At 36.9% G+C, this 13,885-nt stretch overlaps 1 protein-coding gene across 1 annotated transcript; it reads right to left on the reverse strand.

Moving 5' to 3' along the window:
- Positions 1 to 530: 530 nt before the first annotated feature.
- On the reverse strand, positions 531 to 6,158 carry LOC142239998 (uncharacterized). Its single transcript, XM_075311721.1, has 3 exons — positions 5,943 to 6,158; positions 3,852 to 5,441; positions 531 to 1,403 (listed from the first exon to the last, which is right to left on the reverse strand). Exons 1-3 carry the CDS (start codon positions 6,156 to 6,158, stop codon positions 531 to 533), a joined length of 2,679 nt encoding a protein of 892 aa, XP_075167836.1.
- Positions 6,159 to 13,885: the final 7,727 nt, after the last annotated feature.

The raw sequence follows: 13,885 nt of genomic DNA on the forward strand, positions 1-13,885 counted from the left end.
CCCAAAACCTAAAAAAATTTAAATTTTTATATGAAAAACTTCTTTTGGCCATATCTCCTAAACTAAGCGTCTGTTAAAGCCTGTAAGCTTTTTTACAGGCTGATTTTATATAATAAAAAACGAAAAAATGTTTTCAAATTTTTCTATTGAGATCGATTTCTTTTATTTGATTTCTTTTTAGCAACTAAAAGTAAAAAGCATATTCAAACATTTCTGAGGCAGACAAAATACACAAAAAATTGTCAATATGTATGCTTGCAATGATCTTCATATATTGCACCGCTAAGTTTTATGGCCCTTAATGAAGTCATCATATGCAAATTTGGTGGAAAAGTAAAGCATACACATTTCGTTATACAAATTGATTAGCAGAAAATCATACACAAGCTGATGCACATATCTATGCGTGTATATCAATAAAGGTATTGACATACATACTCATGTTGATGTTGCGAGAATGCATTGCAATGATTTTAATGCATCTCTTTGCTTTTGACTTTGTTTTTTTTTTTTTTTTGATGTTAACAATTCTATTGCTCAGGCTGGCACAGTGGCTTCTTTGAACATCCTCCCCCCGTTGGAAGGCTACGGCTTTCAACATCTTCTTCTATTGGTAAAATTGCCAGTTTGGAAACAGGTCGACGAGAAGTGCCACTTGCCGTCTTAACTACAGCAACTCTTATAACTCCATCTCTACCAGCCACGGTGTCCACAATTCGTCCTAGTTTCCATTTCAGCGGTGGAAGATTTTCATCTTTCACCATAACCATTGCTCCAATAGCAATATTATTTGTTAACTTTTTCCACTTTCCTCGCTCTTGCAAGAGAGTTAAATAAGAACTGCTCCATCTCTTCCAAAAAATTTGTTGAATATGGCAAACCCTTTGCCATCTGTTTAATGTGTTAATATTTAGATTTGTAACATCTGGTTCAGAAAAGCTCGTAAGTGGACCACCCACTAAAAAATGGCCTGGCGTCAGCACCTCGAGATCATTTGGGTTTTCTGTAATTGGATGCAAAGGACGAGAATTAAGTATAGCAGAAATTTGGCATACCAATGTTAGCAATTCGTCAAATTTCAGAATATTTTGACCCACGGCACGATAAAAATGGTATTTTGCCGACTTTACCGCAGCCTCCCAAAGGCCACCGAAGTGCGGCGATCTGGGCGGTATAAACTTCCATACTATTTCATCTTCAGTACATTGGTTGTAGATTTTCTGCATGTGGAATTGGTCAAAGAACAATTGTCTCAATTCTGCCAGCTCATTTTTGGCCCCAACGAAGTTCGTGGCATTATCGGACCAAATGGTTTTAGGTTTTCCCCGTATTGAAATAAATCTTTTAAGTGAAGATAGGAAGGATGGCGTGGAAAGATCGTGTACCAATTCCAAATGAGTTGCCTTTGTTGTAAAACAAACATATATGCAAACATAGCATTTTATAGGTGGCCGCGTTCTGACTTCCGATTTATATAGGAAAGGTCCACAAAAATCAAGCCCCGTGATATAAAATGCTCGGGTTGGCCGAACCCGATCTTCCGGCAAGCTGCCCATTATATGCTCCGCAATTTTTGGTTTTAAACGAAAACACCTCACACATTTGTTGAGCGTTGAACTTACAGTTTTTCTACCTCCGATAGGCCAATATTTCTGTCGAATGTTTGCTAGCAAAGTTTGTGGACCTGCGTGTAAAAATTTTTCATGATAATATGTTATTAATGACGAAGTTATTGGGTGAGATTTTGGCAATATGATGGGATGCTGAGCATCATACGGCAAAAATGAGTTTTGCAAACGGCCACCGACTCTACCCAGCAAAAACTCCTATTACCGGGTATGAGTACAAGTATGCCTGCGCCAAATTGGTAACAACTTCCTCGTACATATATCAGTAGTAATACTTTTACACGGGCATGACATTGGAGGAAAGTACTTCCGTGCAAGCATACCAGCAGTCGAAAAATAAGTACTTCTTCGCAAGCATACCAGCTCTCCAAAAATAATATCTGTACCATAAAGATACCCAAAAAGTGCGAACTCACCCCTGTTGTTTTGTTATCTAACACACTATACTACGTTCCACGACATGGATCTATTCAATGATGTTATTTTGTAATATAAATTATGTACAATACAACTTCAGAAAAAAAGGTATATTTTATTGGCAATTTTTTTCTGAAATGTAATTTGGTATTAATTTTCGCTACTATTAACGGTGCCCCCTGTAAAGCCGAACCCGGACCTCAAGATATGATTTTGATTACCGGTATTAATAGAAAGAATCACTTTTTGCCTACGCAGGTAAGTTATTATTTTTAAATCCCAGGTAATACTGCAAGTAGTAGCTTTTTGATTACCGGTATTACTGAAAGAATCACTAGTGCTTACCCAGTTTTTGCTGGGTAATTAGTCCATCAGCATCTAGAATGGGTGAGAGTGAAAATAGTTTGCTTGAAGATGAAATATTTTCCCCTTTTTGTAAGGCCTTATATTCCGACAAAAAATTTACAAGTTGTATATTTCGAATCAAAAGTTGAGTCCCCTTTCTAATTTCAAATTCCGACAGCTCACCAATATATCTTGTTGGTTTTGTCGAAGTAAAAAACCGATAGATGTATCCAAAAGTACGTTGAATTTTATAAAATGAATTTTTATAAAGGGTGATTTGTTAAGAGCTTGATAACTTTTTTTTTAAAAAAAACGCATAAAATTTGCAAAATCTCATCGGTTCTTTATTTGAAACGTTAGATTGGTCCATGACATTTACTTTTTGAAGATAATTTCATTTAAATGTTGACCGCGGCTGCGTCTTAGGTGGTCCATTCGGAAAGTCCAATTTTGGGCAACTTTTTCGAGCATTTCGGCCGGAATAGCCCGAATTTCTTCGGAAATGTTGTCTTCCAAAGCTGGAATAGTTGCTGGCTTATTTCTGTAGACTTTAGACTTGACGTAGCCCCACAAAAAATAGTCTAAAGGCGTCAAATCGCATGATCTTGGTGGCCAACTTACCGGTCCATTTCTTGAGATGAATTGTTCTCCGAAGTTTTCCCTCAAAATGGCCATAGAATCGCGAGCTGTGTGGCATGTAGCGCCATCTTGTTGAAACCACATGTCAACCAAGTTCAGTTCTTCCATTTTTGGCAACAAAAAGTTTGTTAGCATCTAACGATAGCGATCGCCATTCACCGTAACGTTGCGTCCAACAGCATCTTTGAAAAAATACGGTCTAATGATTCCACCAGCGTACAAACCACACCAAACAGTGCATTTTTCGGGATGCATGGGCAGTTCTTGAACGGCTTCTGGTTGCTCTTCACTCCAAATGCGGCAATTTTGCTTATTTACGTAGCCATTCAACCAGAAATGAGCCTCATCGCTGAACAAAATTTGTCGATAAAAAAGCGGATTTTCTGCCAACTTTTCTAGGGCCCATTCACTGAAAATTCGACGTTGTGGCAGATCGTAAGTCTATTCATGATGAAATGTCAAAGCATACTGAGCATCTTTCTCTTTGACGCCATGTCTGAAATCCCACGTGATCTGTCAAATACTAATGCATGAAAATCCTAACCTCAAAAGAATCACCCTTTATTTGGATTCGAGAGTTAAGTCATAATTAGATGAAATGATGAGCGCAGTACGCCGACGCTCTGGCAGCTCTTTCAAACATTTTGTTTGTTTTGGCCAATAATCCGAACCTTTGTATAAAAAATCTGGTCCTTCCTTCCAAAGGTTTGATTTGAGGAGTTCTTCCGGGGTGGCTCCTCTCGATAAAATGTCTGCTGGGTTACAAGCCGTTGGTACATAATGCCAAATCATATTATTAGTTAAATGTTGGATACGACTTACTCTGTTAGCGACAAAAACATTATAATTAGACGATTCTTCCTGTAACCACGATAAAACGACCATAGAGTCGGACCAACAATAATATTCGCAGTCTATTCCAATTGTTTTTGATATAGATTCTAGCAGATCTGCTAGCAGCGCTGCAGCAGACAGCTCAAGCTTGGGTACTGTGAGAGCTTTCAGGGGGGCTACACGGGATTTAGAGCAAAGCAAAGTGATTTTTATTTCGCTTTGTAACTCCGATCTCACATACACACATGTCCCATAAGCCGATAAGCTGGCATCACAAAATGCGTGAACTTGTATTGTTGACCCTGGAATGTAAACAAATCTAGGAAAAACAAATTTATGAACGAGTGAGAAAGATGATATATAGTTCAGCCAAATCGAAGGCAATAATTGAGGCAAAGTTTCATCCCAATCCAGATTGCCTTTCCATAGATTTTGCATAAAAACCTTTGCTTTAGTTATTACTGGGCCCACTAGCCCCAGAGGGTCGTACAAACGAGCAATCGATGATAGCACAGTTCTTTTTGAAATAGGTTTCGAATCCATAAAATGCGAAAATGCGAAAATAAAGCTGTCAGATCTTGGGTCCCATACTAAACCCAAGGTTTTTGTAATGTCGGTCCCGTCGTGAAACTTCAAAAATGTTTCGCGGTCAGTTGCTGGAACTCCATCCAAAACATCAGAATCATTTGTACACCATTTCCTTATCTCAAAATTACCTCGCTTTAAAAGTTCTGTTATCTGCTTTCTTATTTCAATTACCTCCTCCACAGAATTTCCACCAGATATTAGATCATCCACGTAAAAATCTCTCTTAACAATTTTTGAGCCGACGGGAAATGAGTCTTCTTCATCAGCAGCTAACTGGTGCATGGCACGTATTGCAAGGAATGCTGCTGGCTTAGTACCATAAGTTACGGTGTTCAATTTATAAATTTGTATTTTTTCTTGTGGGCTATTTCGCCACAAAATACATTGCAAGTAATCATCTGGATAAGAAACATGAACACATCGGTACATTTTACATATATCTCCGCTGAGAGCAATTTTAAAATAGCGAAACCGCAATAGCGTGTCGAAAAGTTTGGGTTGAATCGTTGGCCCCGAGTGTAGGGTATCATTGAGAGAAAAACCTGTAGTAGTTTTGGCAGAGCCGTCAAAGACAACCCGTAGTTTGGTTGTTGTACTATCCTCTTTATGTACGCAGTGGTGGGGGAGGAAGTAGGTTTTTACAGACTTGGGAATGTTTGTAACAAGCGACATATGCCCTAACATGGAATATTCATCCATAAAAGCAACGTATTTTTCTTTTATTTGTGGTTGCTTATTGATTTTCTTTTCTAAACTCACGAAACGATTATAGGCACGATCATAGGATTCTCCAAGCTTCGATATAGCTTCCTTTTTAGGCAATGAAACAGCGTATGCTCCAGAGCTTAGTCTCAAAGTCGTTTCCTTAAAATGATTTTCACAAAATTCTTCTTTGCCCGATTGGCCAGTAAATGTTTCGAAATTTTGTTCTACTTCCCAAAAACCTTTCATTACATCTGCCAGTGACTCATTATCTGCAGCAGAGTGGGCCTTGCATGATATTGCCAACGAACACGATTTTGAGTGGGTGGCGCCTCCCCCCGATACCACCCATCCCAGTTGAGTTTTTTGCAAAATTGGGGAATTATCTCCAAATCTAATTTGGCCTACACTCATCAATTCAAAAAACAGCCCAGCGCCGATTAAAATATCAATTCTTCCACGTTTATAAAAATCCGGGTCGGCTAATTTGATATTTTTTGGAATATCGAAATTATTCAAATCAATATTTGGATTTGGTTGATATTCGGTGATGTTAGGAATAACTACAGCAACAAACGAAACCGAATATTCGTTTTGGCATGCCCTGACTGTAATTTCGGTACATTTATCTGCAATGAAATTGCCATCTCCGATTCCGGAGATTGAAATTTGTGAAGAACTTAGTTGAAGATGTGCTTGAGCAGCGAAGCAGCTAGTCACAAAATTAAGTTGAGAGGCAGAATCGAGAATAGCTCGACAAGGGACAAAAATTCCAAATTTGTTTCTCACCAAAACAATTGCTGTTGCTAGCAACACATCATTGTTGGTTAAAGAAGGCGAAGCTTTTGATTTTGTGCTAGACGAGACAAGAGACGATTGGGTTGTTGTTGTTGCTGTTGGAGAGAGCTGTGGAGTTAGTGCTTGATGGAGATCTGATTGATTGTTATGTACATTCGGTGAGGTCGACTCAGAATTGCTCATATGTAATAATGTATGGTGCTTCATAGAGCAATGACGACATGGGCTATATTTACATTTTGTTAGGCGATGACCTTTCCTCCACCCAAAACCTTAAAAAATTGAAATTTTTATATGAAAAACTTCTTTTGGCCATATCTCCTTAAATATGCGTCCTAGAGCGAAAAGGACGATAATTCGTGACCACCCTCAAAAAATTTAAAAATCCACCCAAAACCTAAAAAAATTTTAATTTTCATATGAAAAACTTCTTTTGGCCATATCTCCTTAAATATGCGTCCTAGAGCGAAAAGGACGATAATTCGTGACCACCCTCAAAAAATTTAAAAATCCACCCAAAACCTAAAAAAATTTTAATTTTTATATGAAAAACTTCTTTTGGCCATATCTCCTAAACTAAGCCTCCTAGAGCGAAAAGGACGATAATTCGTGACCACCCTCAAAAAATTGAAAAATCCACCCAAAACCTAAAAAAATTGAAATTTTTATATGAAAAACTTCTTTTGGCCATATCTCCTAAACTAAGCCTTCTAGAGCGAAAAGGACGATAATTCGTGACCACCCTCAAAAAGTTGAAAAATCCACCCAAAACCTAAAAAAATTGAAATTTTTATATGAAAAACTTCTTTTGGCCATATCTCCTAAACTAAGCCTCCTAGAGCGAAAAGGACGATAATTCGTGACCACCCTCAAAAAATTGAAAAATCCACCCAAAACCTAAAAAAATTGAAATTTTTATATGAAAAACTTCTTTTGGCCATATCTCCTAAACTAAGTGTCCTAGAGCGAAAAGGACGATAATTCGTGACCACCCTCAAAAAATTCAAAAATCCACCCAAAACCTAAAAAAATTGAAATTTTTATATGAAAAACTTCTTTTGGCCATATCTCCTTAAATATGCGTCCTAGAGCGAAAAGGACGATAATTCGTGACCACCCTCAAAAAATTGAAAAATCCACCCAAAACCTTAAAAAATTTAAATTTTTATATGAAAAACTTCTTTTGGCCATATCTCCTTAAATATGCGTCCTAGAGCGAAAAGGACGATAATCCACCCAAAACCTAAAAAAATTTTAATTTTTATATGAAAAACTTCTTTTGGCCATATCTCCTTAAATATGCGTCCTAGAGCGAAAAGGACGATAATTCGTGACCACCCTCAAAAATTTGAAAAATCCACCCAAAACCTAAAAATATTGAAATTTTTATATGAAAAACTTCTTTTGGCCATATCTCCTTAAATATGCGTCCTAGAGCGAAAAGGACGATAATTCGTGACCACCCTCAAAAAATTGAAAAATCCACCCAAAACCTAAAAAAATTGAAATTTTTATATGAAAAACTTCTTTTGGCCATATCTCCTTAAATATGCGTCCTAGAGCGAAAAGGACGATAATTCGTGACCACCCTCAAAAAATTTAAAAATCCACCCAAAACCTAAAAAAAATTTAATTTTTATATGAAAAACTTCTTTTGGCCATATCTCCTTAAATATGCGTCCTAGAGCGAAAAGGACGATAATTCGTGACCACCCTCAAAAAATTTAAAAATCCACCCAAAACCTAAAAAAATTTTAATTTTTATATGAAAAACTTCTTTTGGCCATATCTCCTTAAATATGCGTCCTAGAGCGAAAAGGACGATAATTCGTGACCACCCTCAAAAAATTCAAAAATCCACCCAAAACCTAAAAAAAGTGAAATTTTTATATGAAAAACTTCTTTTGGCCATATCTCCTTAAATATGCGTCCTAAAGCGAAAAGGACGATAATTCGTGACCACCCTCAAAAAATTGAAAAATCCACTCAAAACCTAAAAAAATTTAAATTTTTATATGAAAAACTTCTTTTGGCCATATCTCCTAAACTAAGCCTCCTAGAGCGAAAAGGACGATAATTCGTGACCACACTCAAAAAATTCAAAAATCCACCCAAAACCTAAAAAAATTGAAATTTTTATATGAAAAACTTCTTTTGGCCATATCTCCTAAACTAAGCGTCCTAGAGCGAAAAGGACAATAATTCGTGACCACCCTCAAAAAATTCAAAAATCCACCCAAAACCTAAAAAAATTGAAAGTTTTATATGAAAAACTTCTTTTGGCCATATCTCCTTAAATATGCGTCCTAGAGCGAAAAGGATGATAATTCGTGACCATCCTCAAAAAATTGAAAAATCCACCCAAACCTAATAAAATTGAAATTTTTATATGAAAAACTTCTTTTGGCCATATCTCCTTAAATATGCGTCCTATAGCGAAAAGGACGATAATTCGTGACCACCCTCAAAAAGTTGAAAAATCCACCCAAAACCTAAAAAAATTGAAATTTTTATATGAAAAACTTCTTTTGGCCATATCTCCTAAACTAAGTGTCCTAGAGCGAAAAGGACGATAATTCGTGACCACCCTCAAAAAATTCAAAAATCCACCCAAAACCTAAAAAAATTGAAATTTTTATATGAAAAACTTCTTTTGGCCATATCTCCTTAAATATGCGTCCTAGAGCGAAAAGGACGATAATTCGTGACCACCCTCAAAAAATTGAAAAATCCACCCAAAACCTTAAAAAATTTAAATTTTTATATGAAAAACTTCTTTTGGCCATATCTCCTTAAATATGCGTCCTAGAGCGAAAAGGACGATAATCCACCCAAAACCTAAAAAAATTTTAATTTTTATATGAAAAACTTCTTTTGGCCATATCTCCTTAAATATGCGTCCTAGAGCGAAAAGGACGATAATTCGTGACCACCCTCAAAAATTTGAAAAATCCACCCAAAACCTAAAAATATTGAAATTTTTATATGAAAAACTTCTTTTGGCCATATCTCCTTAAATATGCGTCCTAGAGCGAAAAGGACGATAATTCGTGACCACCCTCAAAAAATTGAAAAATCCACCCAAAACCTAAAAAAATTGAAATTTTTATATGAAAAACTTCTTTTGGCCATATCTCCTTAAATATGCGTCCTAGAGCGAAAAGGACGATAATTCGTGACCACCCTCAAAAAATTTAAAAATCCACCCAAAACCTAAAAAAAATTTAATTTTTATATGAAAAACTTCTTTTGGCCATATCTCCTTAAATATGCGTCCTAGAGCGAAAAGGACGATAATTCGTGACCACCCTCAAAAAATTTAAAAATCCACCCAAAACCTAAAAAAATTTTAATTTTTATATGAAAAACTTCTTTTGGCCATATCTCCTTAAATATGCGTCCTAGAGCGAAAAGGACGATAATTCGTGACCACCCTCAAAAAATTCAAAAATCCACCCAAAACCTAAAAAAAGTGAAATTTTTATATGAAAAACTTCTTTTGGCCATATCTCCTTAAATATGCGTCCTAAAGCGAAAAGGACGATAATTCGTGACCACCCTCAAAAAATTGAAAAATCCACTCAAAACCTAAAAAAATTGAAATTTTTATATGAAAAACTTCTTTTGGCCATATCTCCTAAACTAAGCCTCCTAGAGCGAAAAGGACGATAATTCGTGACCACACTCAAAAAATTCAAAAATCCACCCAAAACCTAAAAAAATTGAAATTTTTATATGAAAAACTTCTTTTGGCCATATCTCCTAAACTAAGCGTCCTAGAGCGAAAAGGACAATAATTCGTGACCACCCTCAAAAAATTCAAAAATCCACCCAAAACCTAAAAAAATTGAAAGTTTTATATGAAAAACTTCTTTTGGCCATATCTCCTTAAATATGCGTCCTAGAGCGAAAAGGATGATAATTCGTGACCATCCTCAAAAAATTGAAAAATCCACCCAAACCTAATAAAATTGAAATTTTTATATGAAAAACTTCTTTTGGCCATATCTCCTTAAATATGCGTCCTATAGCGAAAAGGACGATAATTCGTGACCACCCTCAAAAAGTTGAAAAATCCACCCAAAACCTAAAAAAATTGAAATTTTTATATGAAAAACTTCTTTTGGCCATATCTCCTAAACTAAGCGTCCTAGAGCGAAAAGGACGATAATTCGTGACCACCATCAAAAATTGAAAAATCCACTCAAATCCTAAAAAAAAATTGAAATTTTTATATGAAAAACTTCTTTTGGCCATATCTCCTAAACTAAGCGTCCTAGATCGAAAAGGACGATAATTCGTGACAACCCTCAAAAAATTGAAAACTCCACCCAAAACCTAAAAAAATTTAAATTTTTATATGAAAAACTTCTTTTGGCCATATCTCCTAAACTAAGCGTCCTAGAGCGAAAAGGACGATAATTCGTGACCACCATCAAAAATTGAAAAATCCACCCAAAACCTAAAAAAATTGAAATTTTTATATGAAAAACTTCTTTTGGCCATATCTCCTAAACTAAGCGTCCTAGAGCGAAAAGGACGATAATTCGTGACCACCCTCAAAAATTTGAAAAATCCACCCAAAACCTAAAAAAAATGAAATTTTTATATGAAAAACTTCTTTTGGCCATATCTCCTTAAATATGCGTCCTAGAGCGAAAAGGACGATAATTCGTGACCACCCTCAAAAAATTTAAAAATCCACCCAAAACCTAAAAAAATTTAAATTTTTATATGAAAAACTTCTTTTGGCCATATCTCCTTAAATATGCGTCCTAGAGCGAAAAGGACGATAATTCGTGACCACCCTCAAAAATTTGAAAAATCCACCCAAAACCTAATAAAATTGAAATTTTTATGTGAAAAACTTCTTTTGGCCATATCTCCTTAAATATGGGTCCTAGAGCGAAAAGGACGATAATTCGTGACCACCCTCAAAAAGTTGAAAAATCCACCCAAAACCTAAAAAAATTGAAATTTTTATATGAAAAACTTCTTTTGGCCATATCTCCTAAACTAAGCCTCCTAGAGCGAAAAGGACGATAATTCGTGACCACCCTCAAAAAATTGAAAAATCCACCCAAAACCTAAAAAAATTGAAATTTTTATATGAAAAACTTCTTTTGGCCATATCTCCTTAAATATGCGTCCTAGAGCGAAAAGGATGATAATTCGTGACCATCCTCAAAAAATTGAAAAATCCACTCAAACCTAATAAAATTGAAATTTTTATATGAAAAACTTCTTTTGGCCATATCTCCTTAAATATGCGTCCTAGAGCGAAAAGGACGATAATCCACCCAAAACCTAAAAAAATTTTAATTTTTATATGAAAAACTTCTTTTGGCCATATCTCCTTAAATATGCGTCCTAGAGCGAAAAGGACGATAATTCGTGACCACCCTCAAAAATTTGAAAAATCCACCCAAAACCTAAAAATATTGAAATTTTTATATGAAAAACTTCTTTTGGCCATATCTCCTTAAATATGCGTCCTAGAGCGAAAAGGACGATAATTCGTGACCACCCTCAAAAAATTGAAAAATCCACCCAAAACCTAAAAAAATTGAAATTTTTATATGAAAAACTTCTTTTGGCCATATCTCCTTAAATATGCGCCCTAGAGCGAAAAGGACGATAATTCGTGACCACCCTCAAAAAATTGAAAAATCCACCCAAAACCTAAAAAAATTGAAATTTTTATATGAAAAACTTCTTTTGGCCATATCTCCTAAACTAAGCCTCCTAGAGCGAAACATCTCACGGAACGGACGTGTTTTTTCAATAGCGGATAAACTCATAGTAATAGGTACCTACTACGAATTTCAAGTGTGGTGGGATATTAAGCCACCATGCAGCGAAATTCCAAGTCATCCACTGGGTTGCTAACTTCAGGGCCCAGTGGACGGGTATCGACTGGAGTTATAAATCTGGGCAATGACCAAGAGTTAGGCCCAATTAGTCGACCTGTAGACGGGTCGACAGGTGGCGACACACTGACAAGTCGAACTTTTTCTAAGGTAACGACATCAAAAGGAGGTAATCCCTCACGAAAGAGATTCAAGGAACGCAGAAATGCTTTGTTTATCCTAAAGAAGTTAGGATCAGTCGACCCAAGCACGTTGTCGGCTAAACAAAGCGATTCCTTAAAATGGGCTCAAGGAATTCTTGAGACTGGAAAAAGGGAACGATCGCCGGATGAGCTGCCATCCTCCAAAAGGGATCAAAGATCGTTTGCCTCAGTTGCTAAAGATAGCCTTGTGATGGCTATCATTAATAAAGGAGCATTGGACGGTATGGTTCCAAAGCAAAAATGGGGGGAAATTGAGAATGCTCTATCTGTCGTCTACTCACAGGTACTGGAAAAGTTTCCCGGCCCAAATCCTCGACACCAAGAGGCTGGTTGGTATCAAGGACGATTTAAGCTAGTCGCATTTGAGGACCAGAGGTCTATAGAATGTTTTAAAGCTGCTCTGATACTAATTGGTGAAGTTTGGGAAGGAGCTGCTCTAGAGTTAGTCGAGAAGAAAGACATACCGGCTAGACCTAGAGCACATGCCTGGATACCTGCAAACCCTTCTGACCCTGAATCTATTTTAAATAGACTGAAACGATGCAATCCAGATCTTCCAACAGCTGATTGGAAGGTTGGCCGTTTGGATGAAGTGGATGGACCAAGACGGCATGCAGTGTTTATATTGAACACTCAGTCTTTGCCACATCTGGCAAAGTCCCAGGGCCGTGTATGTTATGGCTTTCATTATATCCAAATGAAGGTGTATAAAAACGATCAGCTAAAGGATTCAGAAATGGACAAGCCTCTGTCTGAATCAGAAGTAAGCGGATCCTCTTGCGAAGTCGAGGGAGATACCAAAGTTGAAGACATGGATAGATACCGTATGCGTGAGGAGGCTTCTATTGCCTCAGAACTCACCAAAGTCGAACCTATGGTTATTGCGAGAGTCACCGATATCTCTGAAGAGGACATTCTTGATGACTCGATCGAAGCGGCTGATGTGACGGTTGTTGAAAATCTCGATGGTCCTACGGATCCTCCAGATAAATCTTCATCATTGTAAGGCTGCATGTGCTGCCTTAAAAGTTCTCCTGATGAAAGGGGACATAGATATAGTTCTTATTCAAGAACCATATGTTTACAAAAACAAAATATGTGAATTAAGTACTCCGGGGTTCAAACTATTGCAGTATACTGGTAATGATGTAAATCGAGCCTGTATAATTGCTAAAAACGAGCTCAATTTGTTTCTGCTTCCCTCAATGTGCAATACAGACACTGTCGTTGCAAGTTTAGAAATAGCCAAATGCAAATATTGGGTATCTTCGGTCTACATGGGACATGACAGGGAGATGCCTCCATATGCCGTTAAGACCTTAGTGGAGGAGTCACTGAAAACAAAGGCGAAACTCATTATGGGATGCGATGCGAATGCACATCATAGTATATGGGGAAGTAGTGATACTAATGCAAGGGGAGAGTCGCTAATAGAGTTTATTTTGCGTACTAATCTGGTAGTTTGCAACAAGGGAGATGTCCCAACCTTTGTCACTAAAAACAGGCAAGAGGTTTTGGACATCACCTTGGCCTCGCAAGAACTAAATGAAATGATATCTGAGTGGCAGGTTTTAAGTGAACACAGCTTCTCAGATCATCGCTACATCAGTTTCAAATTTGATGTTCATATCACCAAGATCATATTTCCGCCAAATGTTAGGAAAGCTGACTGGAATAGGTATAGGGAATCGTTCAATATGATGATACCGGAAATAACAGAGACAAATATGAGAAATGTGCAAGATATCGAACACGCAGTGGAGCGGATTACTAAGGCCTTCAACATCTCACTGAAAGCTGCATGCCCTAGAGGAAAGCCAAGGGGGAAACATCGACCACCATGGTGGTCTACGGAATTAAG

The sequence above is a fragment of the Haematobia irritans genome, chromosome 5, assembly GCF_050003625.1.
Source record: "Haematobia irritans isolate KBUSLIRL chromosome 5, ASM5000362v1, whole genome shotgun sequence".
Classification (NCBI taxonomy): Eukaryota; Metazoa; Arthropoda; class Insecta; order Diptera; family Muscidae; genus Haematobia; species Haematobia irritans.

Coding starts and splice junctions, on each gene's coding strand:
- LOC142239998 (XM_075311721.1), bottom strand. CDS start 6,158: ATGAAGCACCATACATTATTACATATGAGCAATTCTGAGTCGACCTCA. Junction 5,442..5,942: donor TAGCAACAGCAATTGTTTTG/GTGAGAAACAAA, acceptor ATATCATGCAAG/GCCCACTCTGCTGCAGATAA. Junction 1,404..3,851: donor ATGTTTTTGTCGCTAACAGA/GTAAGTCGTATC, acceptor TTTACAACAAAG/GCAACTCATTTGGAATTGGT.